Source organism: Lontra canadensis, unplaced genomic scaffold (assembly GCF_010015895.1).
Source record: "Lontra canadensis isolate GAN:19392208 unplaced genomic scaffold, GSC_riverotter_1.0 scaffold22, whole genome shotgun sequence".
NCBI lineage: Eukaryota > Metazoa > Chordata > Mammalia > Carnivora > Mustelidae > Lontra > Lontra canadensis.
In genome coordinates this window covers 1,065,108-1,091,655 of record NW_022631016.1, presented here as the reverse complement: position 1 = coordinate 1,091,655, position 26,548 = coordinate 1,065,108, and the positions used below count along the sequence as shown (strand labels likewise).

Here is a 26,548-nt window from a genome sequence, read left to right as displayed (position 1 = left end):
GGCCACCGCCAGTGTGCGGGACAGGCAGGGGACCAAGGAGCTCTGCGAGCCTGGGGTCAGCAGCAGGGACACAGGCGCTCTCGAGCCAAAGCCCCGTCTCCTCTTCGACGACAAAAGGTCAGACGGAACATAAATGGCAGAGGGGACATGAGTGACTTCACGAGATGTGAGACGGACGTCACCTGAGCAACACGGGACCTGACCGAACCCTGAGCCTAAAACTAATGGTGTGGACGAGGAAAGGGGAACATGGACCACTCATTTGGGGCACTCGGAGAATTATTGACTATTTTAGGTGTGAGGTGTGTCTGGACATGTCTCCTATGTCTCCGGTGTACAGATGCGCACTGAAATGTTCACAGATGGATGCTCTCAGGTTGCTTCACAGCGAACAGGATGGGGAAACGGGCAGGACCGGCTGTCGGCCCACACAGGGCCCTGCCCGGGACAGCTATGCCCACCACATCCGCCCAGGCAGCCGGGTCCTCTCTCCCTGCAAGCTGTTGGAGACCCGTGCTCCTTGGTGCCAGGGCCCCTAGAGCCCCTGGAAGCAGGAGCAGCTCTGGCTCCTCCGTCGTCACCCCTCTGGGAACCACCCTCTGGGGACATGGCCCTGCACCACCGCCAGCCGGCCCCGCGAGCCAGCCGGCCAGGCCTCCCCGCGTCTGACTGCCCTGAGGCTTGGCTGCCCACGGGAGGTGCTGTAGCCCGGGAAAGCAGAGGTGACTCCGTGGGCGACCAAGCAGAGCAGCCAGGTGCATGGCCCCGAGCATGTCGCCTGTGCACCTGGACCCCAGAAGACCACGGTCTGGGTTGGAAGAGGCCACGCAAGGACAGCGTCAGACCTGAAGACGTGCATCAGAGGCAAACACACGAACCCGGGACAGAAAGGAGCTTCGCAGTCAGTGAGGCCAGGAAGATGCGTATTGATGGCTGCTGAGCGCGTGCCTAGAGGACCGGCGGCCGGTAGAGAGGCCTCGCCCCCCCCTGACGCTCGCCGTCCGGCGTGCACGGCACCGAGCCTGCTGCCACGAGTCACAGGAAAACCCTGGAAACTGTTACCGGACTGAACACAAGCTGGCGCTCTCTGGGTTTCTTAGGAAAACACTGCCTCCCGTGAGGCGTGCCGGCTGTTTTCCAGGGAGCGTTTGGCTACGGGCAGAGGCCGACCGTCATGGTCTCCGTCCCTGTGCATCTCTGTCTAATGGTGGCCACCAAGAGAAACCTGAGCGAAAAACACATTTTCGAACTCCCAGCTCAATGCGTTCTGGAATCTGTGCAGCACAGAAAACTCCTCTGAGCTCACGACTTCCAGGGCGCTCAGAATTAGCTCAAAACGGCTAAGAATTCCAGAGAAAAACCCGCAACCTTTTCTCAATGCTGCAGGAGGCGCTCACCTGAATTGTGACTGAAAATGAGACCCACCTCCCCGGGTGCTGCGGGCAGCCAGGCAGAGGCTCCCCGTGTTTGAAGGGCCTCTATTTTGGGCTGATGACCCCTCCCCATCCCTTGCCGTTGCAGCAAGGCATAAGAAGGTCACCAAGAGTCAGCAGTGTCATGAGGGGCGGGGGAGACAGGAGTGAGCGGACCCCACACGGCACCGACACAGGAGCAAGCTTCGAGCCCGCTGTCCCAGTGCCCGGGACCCCAGAGAACCTGCAGCTTGTCACAGTGCACTAGAGAGTCAGGAAAGCAAGATCTCTCATGACTTCATCTCTAGCGTCCTCCTTGAACGTCCCCCAGACAGGACACCACAGCTTCTGCCAACAGCAGGAGGGTCCTGTCAGGTTGGGGGGTAAGGCTCCGAGCCATGTGTGCTGCTTCGGTTGGGGGACCCGGGGCCCTGGCCACGGCACCTGCCCGACAGTCACCCCGAGAAGACAGGTGGGTCTGAGTTGAGCTGTCCTTGGGCTGGGGAGCAGAGCGACCCATCTAGGCCCACCCAGACTCCAGGATAACGTTGCACATGTGATGAAACAGACAAGTCCTGGGATGCAGGGTTCTTCAATATGGTGGTGACACATTTTGGGGAGTTGGAATGGAAAGAGCACGCAAACCCTGGGAGAGCATTTGGGTTCTGGCAATCAGGAGCCTCTGGCATTTCTGGGGAAGCAGCCAGCCCCCACGGGCCTGCAGAGAGGTCCTCGGGATGCCAGGCTGTGAGGCTGCGGGTCTGAGGGAGCAGGCGTGCATTCTCCAAGGCAAGAACCCCAAGCCCCAGGCAAAGCCAGCCCATCTGGTGCGTTTCCGGGAAAGCTGAGCGCACACGTGCTCCCGTGCCAGCCGCGTGTACAGGGGGGGAGGGGGAGGTGATGGCCACCGGGGAAGTCTGCGGGGCACAAAGAGCATGGGCTTAAGGGAGACACTGGAAAGGAAGTACGGGGGAGGAGACCTCGTCTGCGGACTGTCCAACACTGTAACCGTTTAACCACGTCGTGTCAGTTGTTACAGAAAATACAGAGAAATCCACTTGGAGAACCTGACACTTTGACAAGTGTCTCGTCTGTTTCTCGAGTCCCCCCACCACCTCTTCTCCAGGATGTCTAATGCACAGAAAACCACAGGCAGGGTGGGCGCCAGGGGGAGGCGGGCAGCTGAACCACGCCTGAGGGCTCCCAGCCAGCCCCGCCTCCCAGGCCACAGGTGACAAGCGGCAGCACTGCATTCCCCCACATTCTCTCGGACGCCTGCCTATCTGGGCCCACACGAATAACCAGCTGGGAAGCCCCCCAGGGCTCATCCCCTCCTCCATTGGTCCGACTGCACTGCCCCGGGTCAGTCCCCTGTCCTTCCCTGAGTGCAGGTTGAGCTGCCATCGCAGGACCAGCACAGGGACGGCAGCCTGAACACACACGTTCAAAGAGACCAAAGACAGGTGGTGGTCCCGCAGGGGCAGGACTGACAAGCTCAGGACACGGCTCCCTGTTCTGAGTTCAGAGGGACGGATTTTTACCCCTTCCCAGCCAAGGTTGGGGGGAAGTAGTGGGGAAGCCGTTTCCTCTTCTGTCAGGGATGTGGAAGCCACGTGCACAGCCTCCCGCGTCCCGGGGACAGAAGACTTGTCCATGCCCCACACATTGCTACAAGGAGGCCGGCCGTGCGGTACCAGCGGTCTGCCACTGCAGGACGGAGGCGAGGATGGGCACTCATGACCTGTCCACCCGCCCACCCTGCTGCCCAGTGGCTGTCGTCATGTCTGCCAGTCCGCTGTCCGTGCCCTCCATCTGCTGCCTCCCTGGTGTGTAACGTGAGCCTTCACGAGGCCACTGAGAGTGACAGCACCAACACGCTCACCAGGCAGAGCCCGTCCTTTCCTAACAATATCTGTCCACGAACATAAGACTGAGTTTCAAATCTATGTAGCAAAATTAATAGTTTAATTAACAAAATAAGTAGAATCAAATTTTAATTATTTAAATAATTTAATCAAGTATTAAGATTAGATAAAATGCACAATACTTATTATTTGATGAGTGATGTGTGTTATTTCATGAATAATAATGAAGAAAGTGGCTACTCTTACAAAAGAAAGAAAAAAAATGCTGATCCCTGCCTCACACCATATACCAAACAACTTCAGAAGGGCTGGAGGCCTGGCGGTGAAGATTGAACCTAGAGAGAGGACTGGTGGGAGCACAGCCAACAACGGATAGGGGAGTAAATGACTGTGTCAAAATAATATACTTCCTTTAGGTCGAAATACTATTGATAATATGAAATATCATTATTTAATATTGAATTATTACAATTAGATAAAATAATGATACATATTATTTAATATTATTTACTATTAATATTATAATATTAAATACCATTATCTCCCTAAAGTACAAAAAATAAGGCTTTTAAAGATTTGATCTTAAAGATTTTATGTATTTATTTGACAGAGAGAGACACAGTGAGAGAGGGAACACAAGCAGGGGAGGGGCAGCTTGAGAAGCAGGCTCCTCGCTGAGCAGGGAGCCCAAAGCGGGGTTGGATCCCAGGACCCTGGGATTGTGACCTGAGTCAAAGGCAGAGGCTTAATGACTGACCCATGGAGGTGCCCCAGAAACAAGGTTTTGATTTTTTTTAGGCCCACACGGAAACGTCTCTGCTTCTTTGTTCTTTGGATTGCCCGTTTAAAACTTTAATTAGAATGCGCTTGCATCATTATTTTTCTGTAAGTTCTGCAGACTTGTCAAAACAGGGCTCCCTCCCCCCCGGTCTTCACGATCTCTGTGACCAGCGGTCAGTGAGTCCCCAGACACGCTTATCCGAGCAGCCGGCCGTGCAGACATCTAGGCAGTCCTACGGAGAGCCCCCAGGGCAGGGGAGTGGGCCAGCAGGTGCTCGAAATGTTCATAAATAGAAAGCATTCATGTCGAAGTTAAGAAACCTTCTTGAAAACAGTATTTTTTCCTGACCATGGCCGCAATGACAAGACACATCAGCTCTGGCTTCAGCCTTTGTGGCACTGTCTGTGCTGCTTTTACATTGTATTCTCCCTTTAAGACAGTGTTTCTTTCTCTTGAGTTACTCTTTCTGTATTGAAAATGAAATTGTAATGTATAATTACATAATAACATACTCACAATTTATAATTATGTAACTTACAATTACAGCATAATCACATAATAATATACAATTATATTATAATATCGCGACTCTGACTTGCTAAGAGTCACTGTAGCAGTCAGCTTGGGCAGGCCGTGCTGCCGTAACAAGCATCCCCACACCCTGTGGCTGATTCCGGCTCTCACAGCGTCGGCCCGGGCCAGTGCACTGGCTCACCCACAAAGCCCGGCTGAGGCTCCATCGTCAGACATGCTGCCGTCCGCTGCGGCAGGTGCAAGAGGACAGGGTGAAGCATGAGCCCAAGAGTCACGGGGTCCCGCACCTCCAGGTGCCATTAAGAAGCCCCTGGCACTGGCCGCCAGCACGGACTCCCCGCCCCTCATCACCATCTCACCACAACCCTTGGCCGGGGCAAATTGGAGCAGGCTGGGAACCAGGAAAATCAGAGCAGTCATGCCCGGAAGAGTGCTCCGCACCTTCAGGGCTATGCAACCTTTTGCTCAAACCTTGAGCAGGTCAGAAGTCAGAGCAGGCAGTCACACGGGGCTCGGGCTCCCAGGGAGGTTGCAGAAGATCCCACCGCGCCTGAGACCTGCAACCGTGCTGACCGCAGACAGGGAGAGAAGACAGGGAGAGAAGGTCGTGGGCGCCCAAAGTTCGGGCAGGACACGGTGCGACATGGTCAGTCTGCAGAAGCGTGGTCGTGCGGCTGCAGACCACCAGGGCGGGAGCCCACTGACTCACACCGCGGGCTCCTTCGGTGAGGCTCTCACTCCTCCTCTGCCTCCCTCCGAGGACGGGGACGCACCACCAGGGCTGAAGCTCTTCTTCCCTCTGTGCGCTGGCGTACCCCAGAAACCACCCCGGGGGCTGGGACACGGGAGGCACCCTCCGTGCATCCTGCAGGAGCCGTTTCAGCCCCCGCAAAGCAAGAACCCTCCGACGCCACCTCCTGGTTCCGCTCTCCTTTACGGAGAATGCCACGCACACGTCCTCATTCGCCCAACACTCGCTAAGCCCCTGCTGTGTGTTTCATGTGCACCTACTGTGTGCAGAAATGCCCAGCCCTGCCGAAGCATTCGTCCTAGTGTGGGAGGGGAGGGAACAAGGAAGAATGGACACAATGATCCGGTGTGTCCGGTGCTGCTAAGGGGGAAGAAAAGGGCTGGTTCTCGCGTCCCCCCACAGCTGCATGGGGGCTGGGGGTGCCCGAGAGGCCCCGGGCAGCTGGGGATGAAGGTTGCCCTTGTCACTACGGTCGTACAGTCTGGGGCGGGCTCCCACCCTCTGCGAACCCAACAGTCGTGATGAGTTAGTGGTGTCAGGGGTCAATCTAAAGAAATAAACCCAGGCCCAGCTGTGGCATTCCCAGACTCCTCTGATATGGGTTGAACTGTGTCCCCTCAGAATGCACACATTGTGGCTTCGACCCCAGGCCCCCACAGCATGTCCTCATTTGGAAACAGGAACATCACAGATGTCATTAGTTAAGGGGAGGCGGTGCTGGAGTGAGGGATGACTGTGTCCTGATTAAAAATGAGACCCACACCCACAGAGAGACAGCATGAAGACAGAGATCCAAGTGAGGGGTCAGGAGCCCCAAGATGGCCAGCAGCCACCAGAGGCCGGACAGAGGCCCGGAGCAGCTCCCGCCTCCCGCCTCTGGGGGACCAGCCCTGCCGGTCTCGGACTTCTCCCCTCCAGACCGGAGAGCGACACGCACCATGTGGCACTTGGTCACTCAGCCCAGGACACCGACACGCCTCCCACTCGGGAGAGCGGAAGCGCAGGCTCCCCACGAAGGAGCCGGTGTGGCCTGTACGCGAGCATGGGGTCCATGCTTCCTTTCCGGAGCTTTGTGTCTCGGGCAAGAAGAGCGTCTCTTTCTGCCATTTTTAAACAGAAAATGAAAAGGTTGCTAAATGTTTAAGTAATTTTGACTGAGTCATTGATCCAGAGACTTTCAGAGTAAAACAGTAAGTATTTCTGTCACACTTTGAAGTCGGGCCGTGCGGTTCCCTCTCCTCCCTCGGGGTTATGTTAGTTATGTTATAGCCATTAAGAATGTTCCTTTTATCTGGGCCTCCAATTAATTGAATTTCAGAAATGCTCTGAAATGGCTTTTTACACAGACATCAGCTACCTCCAGGAGGACGTCCCCACATGACTTACCGCCACCCTAATGGAAAGCCGGGGTTACACGGGTCAGGGCCGCGCTGCCCACCGCACAGAGGCTGACCGTGGGGTCTGGAGCACGCCCGGCCTGGCGGGGGACGCACCCTGGGCTCTAGCACTGCCCCAGGGGGCGGCACGCAGTCCCCAGTCCCCCCGATGCGGACACAGCGGTGTTCACGGAAGACCAAACTCCAGGCTGGCTGGCGCCTCCTTTACAGACCAATCCCTGGGGCTGAAGCGTCCCCAGCTGTGGGGGTTCCGCCCGAGAGCACTGCGGATGGAGTCTCCACAGACCTCCCGAGCGCCGGCTGGTCAGGACGCCGAAGCTCAGGGGCTGCCCTGGGCGAGAGCAGCGCCTGTGGGAGCAGGGGAGGCCACGGCGGGACCCACTTCCCGGAGACCCACAGCGCCTCTGAGTCCGCTTCTTGCGCTCCCACACGTCCGTCTTATCTGCTCTTGGCCCGGGCAAATGCCCTCTGGTGCCTCGTCGCCTTCCATTCGTGACAGTGTTGTTTGTGTGCGATTGCTCAGGAGCACTGCGCCCGGCCCCCCTGCTTTCCCCCAGCGAACCCGGGGCAGGCCCCTGGCCAGGCTCCTCCTCAGAGCCCCCACGCCCCCGACCCTGGCTGATCCGTATCTTGTAGGTCCGGACACCGGTGCTGGCTCCTGTGTTTAGGGCCCCTCCCAACACTTCCTTTCTCTAAGGCCATCTTCTCTGGCCACACCCCCCGCCACCCCGCCCCGTGAAGAAATTCACAGCAGCACTGGAACCCCAGGCAGCCAGGCTGTCCGCCCTCTCTCTTTGGACAATGAAACTCGCTTCCTCTGGTTTTCATGGAGTCTCCGGCCCGAACGTCGCCAGTGCCGGTCTGCGGCAGGCAAACATTTCAACGTGAACCATACAGACGACAGACATTGTTTGAATTAGCAGCCTCTTGCTTTTAATAATAGAAACCTCCCTAAACTCTGCTGGTGCATTTCAGCATTACAAACATGACATCGTATTTCTGAAATGAGGGGAAAGGACAACTTTCCAACTTCTGCTGCCCTGGCCTCCTTCCAGCTCAAGGGGGGCGGGCAGAGGGGCAGCAGGAGAGGAAACTGAGGAAACCGACACCGGCAGTACAGCCCTCAGCGCACGCGGGGACACTCTGGAGCCGCGACCGCGGGCACCTCTGTCTGACTCGTGCCCAAGAGCCCGTTGCTGTCCCAAACCCAGGCACCGCTCTGCTCGGAAAAGAAACTACTCCGATTTTCTGCTTGAAATACTTCTGTCTGGCTCTGCACTGTGAATCGGGACTGGGAAGAGAGAGACCCTCACCCCCAAGCAGCCCCAGGGCCCGTGAGGAACAGGCCCATTCAAAGGTGAGAGACACACATTCTGAGGCCGGGTGCTCCCCTAGGATCTGGGCCCCGAACACGGCCCTGCTGCTAAGTCGGGCCACGGAGCCATTAGAAGGCCGGCCCTTCCAAGGATGGCGGCATCTTTGGGACACCGTGCCCAGGGGCACCAACTGATCCTTCACAGGCCATCCTCTCGCAGCCTCCCCTGGGACCTCCCAGGTCCCCAGGAAAGGGGGCTGAGGCTGTGGGTCGCTCGCTGACGGCAGGCAGCAGGCCACGGTCCGGCCAGCTCGGCCTTCTCCAATACCAGATGCCTCTGCAAGTTGCTGCAATGACCAGGCGGGGGTGGGGGGGGAGGCGCACGCAGCAGGGCCAAGCCCGGGGGCATGGAGACTTCTGTTCCACATTGCACCGGGCCGCTCTGCCAGCAGCCAAAACAAAAGCCGGATTCAGAGACAAGGGATCCATCAGGGAGCAAGTCCTGACCGGAGAGGTGGGGGCACAGCGGTGGGCACAGCCCGCAGCCTTGTCACAGAGCAGGGAGCGTGCCGGCGCCCGCCCTCAGCCAGGCCTGGGAGCAGGGCAGGCCTTCCCAGGTGGCCACGGCTGCACCCTGGCTTTCTGGACCTAACACTCACGCTGATGCCCCTGAGGGCTGTGACCTGCCCGGCCCCCTGGGCAAGTCCTGGGACATGTCCCTCCTTTCCGTGGGGCACCAACCTGCGAGGCCCTCCCAGGGCAGGACAGCCAAGGGCCGCGGGGCAGAGGACGGCCAGTGAGGCCAACGATCGGGGCAAGGTCAGGCCTGGCAGTGGCCAGAGCACGGGCTTTTGGGGAGTCCAGGGAAAGGAGGTCCTGCCTCCCAGGGAAAGGCAATGGGTGGCCTGCCTTCCAGAGAGGTGCTGCCTCCAGCTACGGAAACGCCAGAGGACAGAGGACATAGCCGGAGCTCCTGGGGGCCTGGGTGCTCCTCACAGGTCTCTCTGGCTGTTGTCATTAAAAGGCCCAGGTGAAGGCAGGAGTCTATTTCCCAATCAAGGATTTAGTCACAAACAGGCCTTGCTTATCTGCAGCATGAAAAGAATCAGCGTCCCAGGGGAGCTCAGCAGGAGGGAGGAGGTGAGCTATCCCTGCTGGCCCCAGGACCCTGCCAGGCACGTCCTGCGGCACGGAGAGGGAGGAGGAAACGGACAGCAGGGGCAGGGACAGCAGCCAGTCCCCTCCCCACGGTGCTCTGTGTCCTTCCTCCACTTCCTTCTGGCGGGCCTCAGATCCCTGCCTTGCCCTGGAGACTGTCTGCAGACCTGCACCCACAGAGGGCACCCTTCCCACGACCCTCCTCCATCAGCCCAGGCTGCACTGGAGGGTCCACGCACGTGACCCCTGGACAGCTGCCTGGAGCCTGGGGCCTGCAGGAAGCCCTTTGCATCTTCAGAGCAGACCCGGAGACCTCAGCAGTGTTCTTCCCAGAGAAGCCGGCAGAAGGTCTGGACTCAGCCTGGGGAAGCTGGGGACAGCCGACTCTCTTCTTTCTGCCCTGTGGAGGAGACGGAGGTGTGTGAGGCCTGGAGACCACCACCACCCCAGCAGGCTACTGTGGAAGCCCGGAGATGTGCTTGTCCCCCACCCCCGGCTGCGGCAGAGCTCTGAAGAAAAGGGGGGGGGGGGTGGAGACAGCAAATCACTTTTTCAGACATTATCCAATCAACAAATCTCAACCGTCATTCTAAGGCCACATATCGTAAGGAGAACAACTTCATGGTTCTCTGAAATGACAGGGGTGGCGGGCAGGGCGAGAGGCGCCCCTGGTGGAGTGACCTGGGACCCGCCCGGGCTGACTTCCCCCCTGGACTCAGGCTGCAGACCCCACAGGCTGCTCGGGTGCAGTGTGTCCCCGGCGGGGACAGCCTCGCAGGGCTCTGGGCTGCCCTTAGAAAGCTCCCCTATGGAGCCACGGGGTCCCAGGCAGCTCACAGGCTTACAGCCTGCGGCCCCCCACACACCGGTTTCTGTCAACTTTGTGTGCCCACCTCCAGCTGCCCAAGCCCTCTGCCTGCACCAAAGCAACCACTCCTGCCTAGACAGCCCGAGCGGGCAGGGGCCAGTGTGCACGGTAGCGGTGAAGCTGGCCTCCCTTAGTGCCGAGGGGCCATGTTGGGGCGGGGAGTGCAGGGAAGAAAGCCAAGGCCTGGTTGCCTGGTCTACCGGAGGAGGTTGGGGCGCTGCCGGACCCCCATCCAGCTCTCCAGACCTGGAGGAGACCATGACCAAAGGGAAACTCAGGAGAACTGGGGCCAAGAACCAATGAAGCTGTCCCCAGCGCCGTTCCACTGGCCCAAGACAGCGGGGAGTGGTGGGCAGGGGGCAGCCTGACCGCCCCTGAAGAGCCCTAGGCCGCCAAGAGTTTGGCCAAATCAAGGCGGCCCGCCTTCCTGCTGTCTGTTGTTGGGGGGCTGTCTCCTCTGAGCCGGCATCCCTGCCCCCACCCCAGGGCGTCCCCCATGCCAGCTCAGACGCCCCACGCACCCCGCGCGCGGGCCAGGCGGAGGGGAAAGTTGGCGAGCGCGCGGCGCCCGCGGGGGAAAGCGTTAATGGGCGGCCGGGTGGGAGCAGCGCGCTCGCTCGCCCACGTCACGCCGGTGCGGGCTCGGCTGACGACCGCGGCGCCTGGGGACGCCGGCGCGCTCCGCTCGCCAGGTGCTCCGCCTGGAAATGTCTCCATTAGTTGTCGCCTGCTCCCCGCCGGAGCGCGCGCGCCGAGCGGCCGCGCAGAGCCCTCGCGGGCGGCCGGTAGTGGCCGGGCGCCACCGCAGGTAGGCGAGGTCCCCGCGCCCGCCCCCGCCCCGGGGCTCCGAGACCCCTCCCCCCTTCCGGGGAGGCGGAGGCTCGGCGCGGCCGCCGAGGGGCGCGGGCGGCGGCGACTGCGGCGACTCCCCGGTGCGTCCCGGGCTGCGCGCTGCTCCCCGCGGCCCCGGCGCCGAAGCGGCGCGGGCGGGCGCGTCCCCACCGCAGGTAGGGAGTGGGTTCGGCCGCACAAACTTTGCCAGGATCGTTCCTGCGCCGCAGGGCGCAAAGTTTGCTGCCAGCCGCTGGGGTCTCCAGAGGCCGCCGCGTTCGCTGCAAGTTGTGGAAACGGGGGGGCGGGGGCGGCGCGGGGCGCGGGGGCCAACGCGGGGCAGCCGGGCCTGCTCCCGGACGCCCCGACTGCGCGCCTTTCCCGCTCGGGCGGCGCCCTGCGAGCGAGCGGCGGGGGCGCGGCGGGAGAGCCGGAGCCCGCCGACCTGGAATGGAGGCGTCTCGGGAGCCGGATTCAGAGCGCTTGCCCGCAGCTCGACAGCCTGACTTCGCGTGAAACCCGCAGGACCGGCCGCGGAGGAGTGACCTGCCGACCTCGGGGCTAGCGAGTGCCGCGCCCCCGCTCTCCAGAACGCCTTCCAGCCCCGCACCCCGCCCGGGTGTCCGCGAGCAGTGGGCGGGCACAGGCGCCCCAGGGGCTGGCCTGCGCCTCCGCCGAGGCCCCAGCCTGGCTCTGCGCGCTCTAGCCTCCGCCCTCTGCCTGGGGTCAACTTTGTTGGGGCGGAGAGAGCCCCTGGCCGCTCTCGGTGCGGAGAAGCCAGTGGCCCTGGGGGACAACTTCGGGAACAGACCGGGAGCGCCTGGCCTCAGTCGGTCTCAGGGGGGAGGGCAGAGAATATCAGGGCGCGGCCTAGCTCCCAGAGGCCCTCCGAGGCCTACAGCACCTCCCGGCCAGAAGGGCTAGTGCAGGCCTCTGACCTTCCGCGGGGGCTCTCCTCAGGCCCCCTCGGCCCGTGGCTCCTTTAGCACTCACCAGGCCAGTAGGCGCACGTCCCCGAAGCTGCGCCACTGCCCTGTTGGAGGGGAACCTCTCCTGGGTGTATTCAGAACCCAGGGTCCCTGCGGGGACGTGGGTTCAGCTTGCGAGTCTATGCAGGCGCATTTAGCTGCTGATACCTGAGATGTTCACACTCTTGCTCTGTCCTCTCTTAGAGGGAAACCTTGGGGCCTCAGCTCAAGGCTGGGCCTTTCAGGAAGAGGCACTCCGATATTATTCCGGTATCTTCCCCGGGACAAAGCGAACCCAGAAAGTATCCCGGTTCCAGGGAGCCGGCCTCAGGCAGGGCGCTGGTTGTCAGCGGGATGTCCTGGGGTGCTCCAGATGGGAGACAGGCCGGACAGACCCTGAATCCAGCACTGGATAGCAGGGCCTAGACCCCTCCGGCAGCACAGAGCTTCCCCAAACAGGGCGGCCATTCAGGCCCCCGTGTCACAGGCCTGGGGCAGTGTGAAGCGGGGGATCAGTGTGCAACGGCCTTGGAAAGTAGCGGGTGAGCTTGATTTCTGATTAGAAGAAAAGGTTGCCTGGAGAACCGGGCTAGGTGGGTGGGGATTGGGAGCTCCTATTTAGGCAGGCAGGCTGGAAAGGAAATCGCGGCAGTGATGGTCAAAGGAGGCCCTGGGCACCCCTCCCCCAGAGGCCCCCGGAGAGGGCTGCGCTGGAAGGCTGACACTTCTGCTCAGAAAATAAAGGGTCGTGTGTTCAGGGGGTGCCGTTCCCCGTGAGCTGTGGCCGGTAAGGAAAGGGCCTGGGTGCGCTGTTCTGTGCAGGTTGCGGAGCCCCGAGCCCCGGGGCTGCTGGGACTGGGCGCTGGCTGTCTGCCGCAGCCTGAGCGCTCGCTCGCAATCGCCGGGGTTGGGCCTTGGGGAGTGGGGTGAGGGAAAGATGCTGAATTCATCCTTCTCTCGCCATTACTGCTCCCTGAACCCTCGACCACCGTTGGCTCCTGCCCCTCCCTCGCCCCGGCCTCATTACCAGGAGGGAGCAAGCTGTTTGTAAACAATAAATAATGGAAAGTAGGGGATGCTCAGAAAAGCCTCCGCGGCGTGAAGCCGGCAAACTGGAGGTGGGAGGAGGGAGGGTGGGGGAGGGGAGGAGCAGAGGAGGAAGAGGGAGAGAGATTGAGAGATTCATTTCTGGCGGAGAAGCCCCGGTGGCTAGTTTCTGATTATTTACAGGAGGTGATATTAGCAATTCAGGTGAGAAAGAAAGAAACACGGCCGCCGTGAGATCAATACAGAATTCAGAAACAGTTATTAATGTCATTTGACTCGTGTTTTTTATATATCTCTCCCGGCTACAGACGCTTAAACTGTCTGAATAATTTGCATGGAACGGCTATTCATTATTTCCGATGATTTTCCTTCGCAAGCAGCTCGGACGTGGCCGGCTGTGGTTCAACGCGACCGGAGAGTTCGTATTTTCATCTGTAAATTAAAGCAATTACGCAGCAGATATCATATGATGCGTACTGTGGTCTCCAGATAGTCATCAATCACCTTCAACCGAGCTGTCAGAGCGGGCAGATTTCGTTTCTGGGAGGCAGGTTTGCAGCTGGGGAGAGGGCGAGAACGTCATCATTAATTAGAGGGTGACCCTGGGGCGATTCACAGGTCTGAACCCAGGAATCTTTCCGAGCAAGTCTGCACAGCGCCGCCGCGCATAGCTCCCCTCCCTGCCGACCGCGAGAGGCCCAGCGGGGCGAGAGCAGCAGAGGCGAGCCAGGCCCCCGGAGGGCGGCTGCATAAAAGGCGGGGAGCGAGTTCCGGGTGCCCGGGCGCCCCTTTGCCGCCTGCGCGCTCGCCTCTGTTTTGGATTCGGGCAAGGTCCCAAGACACGGGCTGAATGGGGAAGTCCTGGGGTGGGTACTCGGCCGTATTTCCAGCCTCTCCATGAGCCCCGGGCACGGAGCTATGCAAAAGGGGCGGGGAAGGGCGTCCCGGCGCTCCCTCCCCGGTACCTAACCCTGAGGGTCGCCGGGAGGAGCAAGCGTAGCGGGAGGGGCCCCGGAGCTGAGTCGGGAAACCTGCTCTTCGAGCGCGCAGGGGTGTCTGGCAGTCCCGGGTTTAGCCGCGAGGGGCAGGGGGAGGCTGAGGGAGGGCGGCCCGCGCAAGGCGGTGGAAGAGGAAAGGGAGGGCCCTTCGCCGCGCAGCAACCCGCAGGACCGGGACTGGGACCAAGGAGGGGGTGTTCCCTGGGGACAGGCCTGCGGGGAGTCGCAAAGCCCCCCAGCACTTGGGCCACCCACCCCTGGAGGAGATGGCTCTGGGAAGGGGCTCAGGACCCACACGCCTGAGGGCACGTTGACCTCCAGACGCGGACACTCGCAGCCGCACTGGGGCCTGGAACTCCGCCCCGGAGCAGGGTTCGAACTGGCGGGAGGCGGAGCGGGGACCCGCCGAACAGCGGTCGGAGCTGCGCGCGGGCCAGCGGAGCTGCCGTCCCCCACCTGGAGCGGGGCGCGGAGGCCCGGGCGGCCGGCCGCCTGCGCCGGCGCCGGCTAATTTTAACTGTTGATTACATCTTCGGTGAAGACTCAGTCGTGTGTCCCTTCACATGTCTCATTTGTAATTGAGACTAATGATTACAGTGGGGCGGGAAGGAGCAGGTGCTCATTAATTAATTTCTAATTAAAAGTGCTTCCCGTCCTCGGTGACTAAGGAGAAACAGCAATTCGTCGGGGCGATATTGACTCCACGGATGAAATTCATTTGTTAGAGCCTGTTGGCCCCTTCGCCCCGCGCGGCGCCCCCAGCCCGTCCCCGCCCCGCCGCCCGGCCGCCGCGAGTGACCCGCACGTCTGCGGCCCGGCAGAGCTGCGCGGCGTGGGCTGACGTCAGCGCCTCCGCCGCTTAAAGCCAAGCACATCTGACTTGACGGGTTCGCGCAACTCGGTTTTTTTTTTCCTTTTTTGCAAAATATGTATTTGTGTCGCCGCTGCGAGGCCAGTTGGTCCCAGAGCCCCCTCGAGGCTCTGGAATGTGGAGCTAAAAGGCTCGCTGCGGCCGCTGCGGCTCCCTTTCCCACCGGGTTAGAAAAGTTTGCGGGGCACGTGGATGAATTAACCCGCTCTTCTGCTTCGCCCTCCCAGCGCCTAGGAGCCGGCGGCCCCGGAGCAGTGGCCGCGCCAGGCCGGCCACCGCGCGCAGGACCCCGCCGGCCCCGCCCGCCGGCCCCGGGCGGCGCCCGCCATGTCCTACCCGCAGTTTGGATACCCCTATTCCTCCGCACCCCAGGTAAGGGGGCCTCACGAGGGTGCGGGGGATGCGGCGTTACACTGGCGGGCGGGCGGCTGTCCAGCGACCCGGTGTCGCTTCCCAGAGAGCAGGGCCTGTGCCGCTCGCTCCGTGCACCCCGCCCCGCGGACAGCAGGGGCACTGAGAGCATCTGTCCTGCGGGGGGGTCCATTTCTCCGGCTTTGTTTGACCCCCAGAACGCCCCAGCCCCGGGCTCTGAGGCTTCTTTGCCCGAGAGGAACCCGGGGACCCAGGAGAGATGTGGCACAGGAGGGCGTGCGCGGCCTTGGAATCTCCTCCCCCCCCACACACAGACACCCCGGGGAGGGTGCGAAAGGTCAGGGGCCTGGCCGGGCCGGGCCCCAAGTCTCCAGAGGAGGCCCAGCCAAGCAGACTCGCAGCACGAAGGAACGCGCGGCCCCGTGGACAGCGGTACGCCCGAGGCCACGGGGCACGCCCTTCTGGGCCGCGCGTCGGGCAGGTGGAGGCCTAGAGCCCCGGCCCTGAGCCTGGGTGCCGGCCCTTCCTCGCGGCCCCTCTCTCCTCCAGTTCCTGATGACCACCAACTCCCTGAGCACGTGCTGTGAGTCGGGGGGCCGCACGCTGGCCGACTCCGGGCCCGCCGCCTCGGCCCAGGCGCCTGTCTACTGCCCGGTCTACGAGAGCCGGCTGCTGGCCACCGCGCGCCACGAGCTCAACTCGGCCGCGGCGCTCGGCGTCTACGGGGGCCCCTATGGCGGCTCGCAGGGCTACGGCAACTACGTGACCTACGGCTCCGAGGCGTCCGCCTTCTACTCGCTGGTAAGGGGAGGGAATTATCTGAAACCTTCCGCCTCCCCCGCGACGCCTCGCCCCTCCCCCCGGAATTGCCGAGCCTCCTCCCTGAACTCTGGAGTCAGGGGCGCCGGTGCCCTGGACCCCAGATTGGAGGGGGCGGGACAGGCACGCCTTAGCGGCTCCTTCCGCTTTGCCGCTCCTAGTCCGGCTCCCCGGCACACCTCCAGCCCCCGGGTTTGGGGAGCTCGCAGCTCTGACCACATCACCGGTCCAGTGCCCGCCCCTTCTCCCCATCTCCAGCGCTTTCCCCCACAGAGCCCCGCTTCCCTCGCTCCCCGGTCTCCCTCTTCCTCTCTAAGCAACCCCCACCACTTAGCCCTCTCCCGGCCTCTCCCTCCCTTGCCCCCTCCATGCCCACCCTCTTGCTCCACCCCCACTTCTCTCCTCCCCTCCTCCCTTTGATCCTCTGGTGTCCCGCTCACCCTCCTCTCCTCTGCTGTCTCCCAGCGCCCCACCCCTCTTCTCTACCCCGTTCTTCCGCCAATCTCATTCTCCTTCCCCCTTTGGAGGTTCCTTGCTCCCTGGGCAGGAGAGACAGTCTGGGCACGGGATGGCTGGTGAGGCTGCCCGGGGGTCTGTGCAAAGCTTGCAGGAGCCGAGGTGCGTGGGGGGCGGGGCCGAGCTGGGTCGCCTCCCAGCAGCTGTGACCCCGGGCTCCTGGGATCCTACAGAATGGCTTCGACTCCAAGGACGGGCCTGGATCTGCGCATGCGGGCCTCGCGCCTGCAGCGGCTGCTGCTTACTACCCCTACGAGCCGGCGTTGAGCCAGTGTCCCTATGACAGGTGAGGGCCGGAACCCCTCCTCACCGCACCACACGGCCCCTGCGCTCCGTTCTGCCATCAACTCCCCAACCCACGCCCCCTGTGAAAGCTGGGGAGATGGGAGGAGGGACGGTCTCAGGGTTGGGCTCCTGCTGACCTTGGATTAGTCCAAGTCCCATCTCCTAGGCAAGCCAAGCCCCACAGAGACAAACGCGTCCCCAGCATCTCCTCTCCCGCTCCCCACGCTGTCCGCACTCCCCAAGCCCTTGCTGGACTCGGTCTTCCTGGCCGCCAAGAGTTGGCGCTTGGGCTTCGGATGCCTTCCCCCGCCCCAAAAGGTGCAGCCTCTGCGGTGTGTGGGACCCAGTCCACCTTCCCCGTGGTGGGAACTGGAAGGGGGAGTCCAGTGGAACCCACTCTAAGACAGCATGACCCATCTGGGCGAGAGGAGGGCAACAGTCGTAATCGTAACTGCAGGAGGTCTGCGGAAGGCCGTCTGGGCGCTTTCTCCCCAAGGGAACTGATGGCCGTTCCCGCCCATGGGTGTCATACAGTCGGGCTTGCACTTCTGTGAGGGGCTTTCCTGGTTTGCGGATCTAAGGAACTCGAAGAAGAGAGGCCTAGGTGGAGTGAGCGAGACCTAGCCGGGCCTTGAGCACTCCACCCTGACCGCTCTGGCTGAGCAGGAGCCCGGGTTCCCTGTAAGTGTGATAGATGCAGGCAGGAAGGGCAGTGCCTGTGGGCAGTGGCAAGGGGTGGGGGCCTGGGTCCCACCCGGTTTTACCACCATAAGCGCAGCCCCGCGACGGGGACCGAAAGCCTGCAGGGGCCTGGTTCCGGCTGCCGGCGCAGGCAGGGGTCCCGGGCGGCACCCCATTGCCCAGCCTGTCCGCAGGTACGGGACCATGGACAGCGGCACGCGGCGGAAGAACGCCACGCGGGAGACCACCAGCACGCTCAAGGCCTGGCTACAGGAGCACCGCAAGAACCCGTACCCCACCAAGGGCGAGAAGATCATGCTGGCCATCATCACCAAGATGACCCTCACGCAGGTGTCCACCTGGTTCGCCAACGCGCGCCGCCGCCTCAAGAAGGAGAACAAGATGACGTGGCCTCCGCGAAACAAATGCGCAGATGAGAAGCGCGCCTACGCGGAGGGCGAGGAGGAAGAAGGGACGGAGGAGGAAGCCCGGGCGGAGCCCCTCAGGAGCACCAAGAATGAAGGTGCGAGGGAGTGGGCGGTGCTGGTGCTGGGGCACCGAGCTCGGGGACTCCCAGTGCCTTCTGTCGGGGTTCTAGGACCTCTAAAGACATCGAATCTGGGGTGGTGAAAGCAAACTTCAGGGGCCTGCGCAGCAAATGAATGAGCTGGCCCCAGAGGCCCTGAGCCCAGGGGGCCCCGGTGCCAACGGGGGCAGGCTTAAAGAAACCCAAAACAACGTTTAAAACATGGACACACCCACCCTAACCTGACCCCTATTGATTTGAGGAGGAAATCGCCCCCCTTGTTGCCGCCTGGGGGATGGGGAGCGTCCGGAGCAGGTGGGAGCTGCAAAGAACGGCTCTGGGTGCTTTTCTGAGCTCAGGCCCTAGAAGCACGGGTGCAGAGCTAGGAAGGAAGTGCACGGTTCTGATTAGCTCCCGCCTCTGTCCCCGCACTGGCCTCTCCTGTTCTGCGCAGAGCCCGTGGGCAAAGAGGACAAGGATCTGGAGCTCACTGACCTGGAGGACTTCGACCCGCTGGAGGCGGAGCCCCCTGAGTGCGAGCTGAAACCGCCCTTCCAGCCCCTGGATGGCGGTCTGGAGCGCATCCCTGCCGCACCGGATGGTCCAAGCGCCCCGGGAAAGGAGGCCTCCGGCACCCTCCGGATGCCCCTGGCTGCCGGTGGCGGGGCCCCCCTGGACCAGGACCTAGAGAGGGCCAGGAGCTGCCTCCGGACCACAGCGGCAGGGCCGGAGCACCAGTCCAGTGTGGGGGGCGTCTCGCAGGCTTGCGAGGCCAAGCTGGGCTTCGCGCCTGCTGGGGCAACGGCGGGCCTCGAGGCCAAGCCGCGCATCTGGTCCCTGGCTCACACGGCGACTGCTGCTGCCACGGCCCTGAGCCAGACTGAGTTTCCGTCATGCATGCTCAAGCGTCAAGGCCCGGCGGCCCCTGCGGCCACCTCCTTGGCTCCTGCGTCGTCCTCGCCTGCTGCCCCGGCCCCCACTGGTGTCCTGGACAGGCACCAGGACTCCCCAGTAACCAGTCTCAGAAACTGGGTGGATGGGGTCTTTCACGACCCCATCCTCAGGCACAGCACTTTGAACCAGGCCTGGGCCACCGCCAAGGGCGCCCTCCTGGACCCAGGACCGCTGGGACGCTCGTTGGGGGCAGGCGCCAACGTGCTGACGACGCCCCTGGCGCGCGCTTTCCCGCCGGCCGCACCCCATGACGCCCCCACCTCTGGCGCAGCCAAGGAGCCCCTGGCCCTTCCGAAGGCGGGAGGCAAGCCCTTCTGCGCCTGACCGGCCCGCCCCTGAGCGGAGGAGGAGCCCAGGCTCGGCTGCAGGCCGGTGGGTCACAGACTCTTTTTTTCTACCAAGTTTCCAAAGCAGGACGAGAGCATGGCAAGGTTCAGGCAGCGAACCCACCGTGGAGGGAGGAGCCAAGCTCGGCCGGGCCAGGCCACAGACCAGGGCCACCGACCCCACGCGGACAATCGCTAGTTCCGGCCATTCCCAGACTCCGGAGCCCTCGGGCAGGGCCGCGCTCGGAGCAGAAGGGAGCCACCCTGAGGCATAAAGTTTAGGAGCGGAAGTTTACATGGAGAAGACATTTCCCTTCCGAGGGGCTGTCGGTTTGCCTGTCTTCCTTCGGGTTCGAGGCTTGCCTGAGCTCCTCCTGAAGACTCATCAGCCCATGAACCTGATCGCGTCCTCCGCACACTGGCCAGCAGCACTCCACCTCGTTCACACTATTGCACACTCTTAACGCGATAAAATTATGTTTTTTTAAAATGTATGTTCACACCAATAATTGCCTGCTTCAGAGGCTAATATAAGAAAACCAATAAACCGAGTGGTGGTGTTTGCATTGCAAAATGACCACGTTTCAAACCCGGGGGTTAGAGCTCTCGCCAGAGGAAAGGCTCTAATCCCGAAGGGAACGAGTGGGAGAGGGGTCTTCGGGCCAGGGTCCTCGGGGAAGTTGCTGGCTGGGCGCCAGACGCTGAGTACAGCCAGTTCTTGGAAAGAGTTGGTGATGAGAGGGTCAGGACTTGTAAACTCTCCCCCAGTACAGCAGCCTCCAAAATTTTGAGAAAATAGGAGAGTCCCTCTTGCTAGATTAGAATAACTTTTAAACTTCCTCAATTCCCTGGAACTGCGACCTGGGGAGAGCGGGGGAGGGGCCATCCCTGCCCTGAGGCCCTCCCGCTGTGGACTCCTTTCAGACGGTCCTTTGCGACGGTGAGGCCCCTCCCGCGGCGGGTCCCAGCGCCTAAGTCCGCTTCCCTTCCCCGCAGGGACCCGCCGCAGGCCTCAAGCGTCCGCACTGGGAAAGCCCTGGGCCACGCCTCGGTGGGAAGGGGGAGGCGGGAGCGCGTTGCAGGCTGCAGGGAGGAAGCGGGGCTGGGAGTCAAGGCCTCCGGCGGGGGCGAGTGGCAGCGGGCTTCCCCCCTCGCCTGGGTTCCTGCGCATTGTAGACCCCGGGGTTCGCTCTGAAACACGGGCCCCCACACCCTCGGAGCCGAGCCCAGGAGCGGCCCGCACCCCCGAACTGAAGGAAAGTCGCGGTTCCCCGGATTCCGCCGACTCCGCGCCGCGTCCCCCCGCCCCGCAGGCGCCTGGACCCCCGCGAGGGCCCGTCGAGGGCTTCGGGCGACCGCTGCGCGCTCCGGACTCCGGGCGCGCCCTCGCCTGCCCGCGCTCGGCTTCGGGTCCTACTGGGCCTCCTCGAAGCCGCCGGCGTCCCCAGAGGGACCGATCGCCAAGTCCGCGCGCCTTCGAGGGGGCAGCGGCGAGGCGAGCGCGGCTGGAAACGCACGTCTTCTCGCGGGCGGCGGCCAGCCTCGGAGGGACACGCGAGGCGGGACCTTTTTCTGCGAGGGTCGGAGCTGGCCTGGGGCCCTGAGGGGTCCCGCGCCCCGGGGAGAGGCTCGGGGCAGGCGGGATGTGGCGGGCGGGGGTGGGGGACGGCGCGCGGCGGGGCGAGTCGGTGCGGGGAGAGCGAAGCGCGAGCAACGGGTCGCGGGCGGGCGCCGGGCCCCCCTGAGTGCCGGGCCCCGGGCGCGCCGGCCGGGACCTGGAGCCGCAGCGCGGGGCGGAGCGGGCGGGCCGGAGCCCGAGGCCTGTCCGGGCGGCGCGGTAATTGGATTGTATCCGCCCGGCGCTGTCACCGTATTGACTTTCGCTCTCTTGGATGATATTATCGGAGTCGGAAGCGCGCGGCTGATGCGCCTGTCAAAAGGCTGCGGCGAGAGCCCCCGGCCTGCGAGCGAGCATCAGCCAAGATAATTTGAAGTGAAATTTTCATTTTGACAGTAAACCCCTCAATTTCTAAAGGCTCCGCGCTCCGAGAGCTCGCTGGCAGGGGGAGGCTTTGCAGAAAGCCCACGTCTTAGACTGAAAAGGGCAAAAGAACTCGAATTAGTTGTAATAGATAAAAGGGCAAAAATAAAGAGTCAAGGGTACTTGACAGTAATAGCGAAAGTGCGGTCTCGCGGGAGACGCGGGCGGCCGCGGCTGGGGCGCCAGGAATTTTAATGCGGCCGAGGCCGGCCGCCTGGGCCCCCCACCCCAGCCCCAGACAAAGCCAGACATTTGCAGCAAAAATCAGGCTTCTCTGACGCAGGCAGCGCAGAGGGCGGGATGAGTGCTGTGCCGACCCGGGCCTGGGCCCCTGGCTGCCCAGGTCAGGGGCAGGTGTGCTGCCCGCTGAGTCTGGACCACCCCCTGCACCCCGCTGCTGCCCAGGCCTTTTGCCCTCGGGACCTCACACCCTGGGCAGGGCCTGTGCTCTGCCAGCAGACCCGGGCCAGAGCCCCGCATTGCAGGAGCCCCCAGATCTTGGTGGCACCAACCAGAGAGATTTATTTGGCTAACCCGCAAAACGGTGTGAAATGAAGACTTCGGGAGGGCTGGGGGCTGTCACCTCCACCTCGTCCTTACCTCGGGTGGGGGTAAACGGGAAGTGTCGCCCTTGGGCACCCTCACCCCTCCTCGGGCCTCTGTGCCCTGGGGCGCCTGCAAGGACTGGGCTGGGATGGGGCCCTGGTCTGTAGGAGTTGGTGCTTCTGGGGGGAAAGCCCCGCGGTCGGGGGCAGGGGCCCCAATCCCTCCCCGGGAGGCTGTCAGGGAAGGAGCTGAAGGCGCCAGGACCGCTCTCAGCCACTCAGGCGTGGCGGATTCAAACACACCGGGAAGGGCTGAATTAACGGGCGCTCTTTACATAGAGCCCAAATAAAACTGTAATCAGCGGCGCGTTACTTTTCATTAAGCGAGTCTGACAGCAGCATATCCAGAGCCGACAGGGGAACAGGCGCGGGAAATATACGGCGCTCCCGGCCGCCCGGCCTGAGATAATTCCTTAAGCTCCATTAACAACTCTTAGCCGCGGGAAATGGGCTCCCGGAAAACGTCTCCAAATCTAAAAGCTTTATCGACCCTCCATTCGCCCATGATGCCTCCGTGTCTTTGTTTTTCTCTTCCTTTCCTCCCCCCTCCCTTTTTCAAACTTAAGGGAGAGACGTCCAGCAAGGTAATAGAGTTTGACACAACACCTTCTTAACTAGAGAGAGGGGCAGGGAAGCCCACCCTTAAATGATATTTAAAAGGCAACCAATTAAGACTTAAAGCAGCGGCCTCCTGAGATGAAGCCTGCGGTTTATCCCACCTCCCCCCACCCCCCACCCCGCCTCTCCCAGGGCTGGCTGGCCTGCTGGCTGCAGACAGCCTGGTCTCCGCTCTGCCTCTCCCCCTCTTCCCTCCTCCCTCTCTCTCTCTCCCGGCATAGAGTAAGAGAAGAACGGGAAGCAAGGTCTTCAATGCTCCAGTCCCTCCTGGTGGAAGGATGCTTGCAGCCTCCTGTCCCCTAAGACAGATAATAGAGGATGAAGGGAAACTAAGGCTGGAGGCTCCTGGAAGCAGGAAGCTGACCCCGTGTGGTCCTGGCGGCCGGGTGCCCAGACACATTCCCTCTAGTGGGGTGTGGGTGTCCAGGCTGCAGGCCTATGAGGTCAGCCTGGCTCCCTGCGGGAAGGCCTCCACGTGGAGGGACAGCCCAGGCCAGGACAGCCGTGGGAGGTTGGCAGGGGGTGACGACTGAACTGACTCCTTGGAGCCCACACTCGCAGGGCAGGAGGCCCCAGCCCTATGCGCGCTTGCCCAGCCCGGCTGTCCTCTGGGCCAGGGTGTCAGGAAGGTGAAAGAAAGCCCAGCATGGGGGGGGCGGTCAGCTGCTGTCTCCTCCCTCACCGGGGATGCTGGCCAAAGCACCTGTTCCCTTGGTGCCCCTAAATGGAAGAAGCCAGAAAGCCCCTCAGTCGGGATCCGGTCCTGGGAAGGCAGTAAAACCCAGGGAAGGAACACCTTGGCCTTTCCATCTGGCCCTGTCTCGGGCCCCACTGGAAGGAGCTGAAGCAGAAGGGCCACGAGGATGAGAAGGCAAGGGGAAGGGGAAAGGGGGAGAGGGGGGTAGGGAGGAGGGAAGCAGTAAGGGGGAGGGAGACTGCCTCCCAGCATGTGTGGCATCAGCTTCTTGAAGAAATGATTGTGAAAAAAATGCCTTTTCCCCAGAGGACTCTGGCTCTGGGATGAAGGGTTTATCTGAATCCCAGGACAGGACAGGCCTCTGCACACGCACCTGGGGGAGCCCTGAGCCTGCGGGGCCCCCTTGCTGGTGTTGGGGACGGATGGGTGGACACCTCGGAGTTCCTCGCGCGTCGGCCCAGCCCACTCTGGACTGGAAGAGACCTGGCTCCCTCAGCAGCCGGGAAGCAGGGAGGACGCAGGTCCCTGGGCACTTGCTGCCACGTCTAAAGCAGCCCAAACACCAACACTGGAATTCAGAAGCGCCTTGAGGTCTTGAAATGAACCCCGAGCACCCAGAGTGGGAATTAGACCAGGAGATGTTTTCCAAGCCTTGTGGGACCCCTGGTCCAAGTGGGGGCCAGCACCACTGCTCCCAGCACCCCATGGTCATTCCGTTTCATTAGAGCGACGTGGTCATTCCGGGGATGGGGCTCCCAGCAGACGCGCTGAGTTTCCGCAGGATCCTCTGTGTCCACGGCTGGACGGGGCCGTGGCCTGGACTGAGCAGAAATGCCCTGTGGTTTAGGGACCCCATTCCCTCCCGGGAGATAGCAGTGATGGTACCAGTAGCACTACGGAGGCTGAGGCAGGGCGGAGGTGCGGCAGGGCAGGGGGTGCACAGGTAGGGGTGCAAGGCCCGCTCTCCTGTACTGTACGCTAGGGCCGCCACCCTGTTAAATGCATGACGCGTGTGTTCTTCACCTGAAGCCAGTGGCAGGAGCTGACTGACCTGGTCACGGTATTTGTGGGAGCTCCATTTCCGCTGGCCTGGGCCTTCCAGCCACACACCAGGCTGGGCGGGGAGAGGCTGGGGAGATGCTGGGCCCTGGTAGCTGCTCCAGCAGAACCGACCTACGAGGTCTGTCTTTGCCCCCGTCCTGCTGAAACGATCTCCTGACCATGGTGAGCACGGGGACCCCCTCGTGGGCTCCGGTCTCGGTGAGCACCCAAGATGTTGGCAGACCGAGCAGGAGGAGAAGAGCATTCTTGGTGGGGGGAGGGGCCGGTGCAGAAGCCAGGGCACAAGAAGGGAAGGTGCCCCTTTTAACCGAGACTTGGGGGAGGGAGTCCTGGAGCAAGACCCTGGAAACATGGATGGGGCAGCAGGCGGGGGGGGGGGGGCTTGGGTCCCTGAAGCACCCCCCTCCACCCTGCCAGGGGCAGGAAGTGTTGAAGTCCTGGTGGCTGGGGATAGGCAGGTGGCCAGGTGACACTACTCACGTCTGGTTCTCCGGCCACGGGATGGCCAGGGATGAGGGAAGATACCCAGAACCCACCAGAACACAGGCAGCAGGGTCAAGCCCAGCACAGGAGGAAAGGTGGTTTTCTCATCAGGGGACGCTTTCTCATCAGTTAGTGGCCTGTCTGGACACAGTGGGGACAACACTGTGTCAGGAAGACTCAGGCTAACAAAACGAGGGGCATTTCTGGAGACACAGGGAACCAGTGGGTGCACAGAGACATGTGGGTGCCACGGGACCGACCTCACTCTGCAGCCGGTTCAGCAGCAGAGAACGGCCCCAGCCTTTGGCCACCCAGCACCCAGCACACAGTGCAATGGCCACCGTGCCCCTCACGGGCATCCTGACCTGACCGAGGGCACCTGCCCTGAGGGACCGCAGGCTGGGAGCTTCTCTGGGGACTTCCCGTGCTGGAAGGCCTCGGCGTGAGTGTCGGGGGGCTTGGGCACAGCCAGTGGCAGCCGTGGCCTCCCCCAGGCAGGGGCAAGGTGGGGAGAAGTGCGAGCCAGTGGGCGTGCGGAGGAGAGGGGAGGTCCCAGCGGCTTGAGCTGAGGCGCTGGTACTGCACCCAGCAAGGCCGCCTACGGCTGAAGGGGCGGCTGCCACGGGAGAGAGCTTGTGGATGAGGAGTCGCGGCGGCAGCAGGAGAATCGTCCCGGGAGGGTCTCGGCCTCCGGGCCACTGGGACGCGGGGAAGAGGAGGCAGCAGAGCTGGCCCCATGTCACCGGACAGAAGAGCTGTGGGCCCGGGGCTTGGCGCCGTTCTCCGCCACAGTCAGGGACGCCTCCCTTTGCAGCGGGCAGCAAATGGGGGTGGGGGGTGTGCAGTCCCTCTCGGGCACAGGACCGCCACCCCACGCTCCAGCCTGAGCTCGGAGCACACCCCCTCAGACCCCGACCTCGAACTGAAGAGTGCGTCAGCCGCCTGAGGCCCGTCTGGGCTTCCCCGCTCTGTCCCACCCTGCGCCTCCGAGACAGACCCACCCACCCAGTCACAACGGCCTCACCGGCGGGGAGCACGGCCTGTCCCGTCCACAAGCAACTCTGAGTCACAGTCAGTCTGCAACTGGGACCTTAATTAATGAATTTGGTGATAGAGACTCTGTTTTCATGGGACATTAGCCCAAATTCAAGATAATCAGCGTGAACGCAATCTCCAGCTTTGCCGCCGCCCTCTCCTGGGGCGATAGCATCAATTTCGTCGGGCCGCAGGTGCCCTTGTCCCCTTCTTCCGGGGTGGCGGCCCGCGGCCCCTCCAGTCTCAGCACACTTCCGGCACTGGGCGGCCGTCTGTGGAGGGTGCACTCCCACCTTGCCATCGGCACCTCTCTGGGCCTCAGAGTGCACCGCGGGCGGCCGTGGGCTCCTCTCCGCTTCTGTTGGTCTGGGGGTGTCTAGAGGACACTCCCACCTGTCCAGAAGGCTAGGATGGAGCCTTTCTGTGGTGGTCCCATCCTTGTGACCACGTGTCCTGAAAGCGCGTGTGGGACACTGAGGCCTGGGGGAGAACATCAAAATTTGGGGGCCACACCAGGCCCTTCCCACCTGGTCCTTGTGCTGTGAAAAGCGGTCATGCGTGTGGTTAGGTGTGGGACCACTCCAGGCCGCTGTGGGGCGGGGGTGGCCCCCAGGGGACTGTCCAGACACAGATTGGGGGCCTCAGCAAGGACGGTGTGCAGCCGCTCAGCCAGCCGGACAAAGGGGTTCTGCGCTTGCAGCAGTTTCAGGGAGAGGAGAGGAGCCGCAGGTG

The 26,548-nt window shown here is 62.4% G+C and overlaps 1 protein-coding gene across 3 annotated transcripts; it reads left to right on the top strand.

Moving 5' to 3' along the window:
- Window positions 1-10,746: 10,746 nt before the first annotated feature.
- On the top strand, window positions 10,747-19,422 carry IRX4 (iroquois homeobox 4). Of its 3 annotated transcripts, none has more exons than XM_032861844.1 (6): window positions 10,747-10,889; window positions 15,024-15,168; window positions 15,718-15,969; window positions 16,677-16,789; window positions 17,664-17,992; window positions 18,450-19,422. In XM_032861844.1, the coding sequence occupies exons 2-6, from the start codon at window positions 15,124-15,126 to the stop codon at window positions 19,271-19,273; spliced, it is 1,563 nt and encodes a 520-aa protein (XP_032717735.1). In that variant the 5' UTR covers window positions 10,747-10,889; window positions 15,024-15,123; the 3' UTR covers window positions 19,274-19,422. The 3 variants fall into 3 exon arrangements, with proteins under 3 accessions (XP_032717735.1, XP_032717733.1, XP_032717736.1); XM_032861842.1 differs by lacking the exon at window positions 10,747-10,889 and adding an exon at window positions 11,042-11,088; XM_032861845.1 differs by lacking the exon at window positions 10,747-10,889 and adding an exon at window positions 12,319-12,422.
- The last annotated feature ends 7,126 nt before the right edge of the window (window positions 19,423-26,548 follow it).

Bases quoted from the DNA above. Each gene is read 5' to 3' on its own strand.
- IRX4 (XM_032861844.1), top strand. From the start codon at position 15,124: ATGTCCTACCCGCAGTTTGGATACCCCTATTCCTCCGCACCCCAG. The intron at 15,970-16,676 runs GTAAGGGGAGGG...GGGATCCTACAG, and splicing joins CGTCCGCCTTCTACTCGCTG to AATGGCTTCGACTCCAAGGA. The intron at 16,790-17,663 runs GTGAGGGCCGGA...GCCTGTCCGCAG, and splicing joins AGCCAGTGTCCCTATGACAG to GTACGGGACCATGGACAGCG.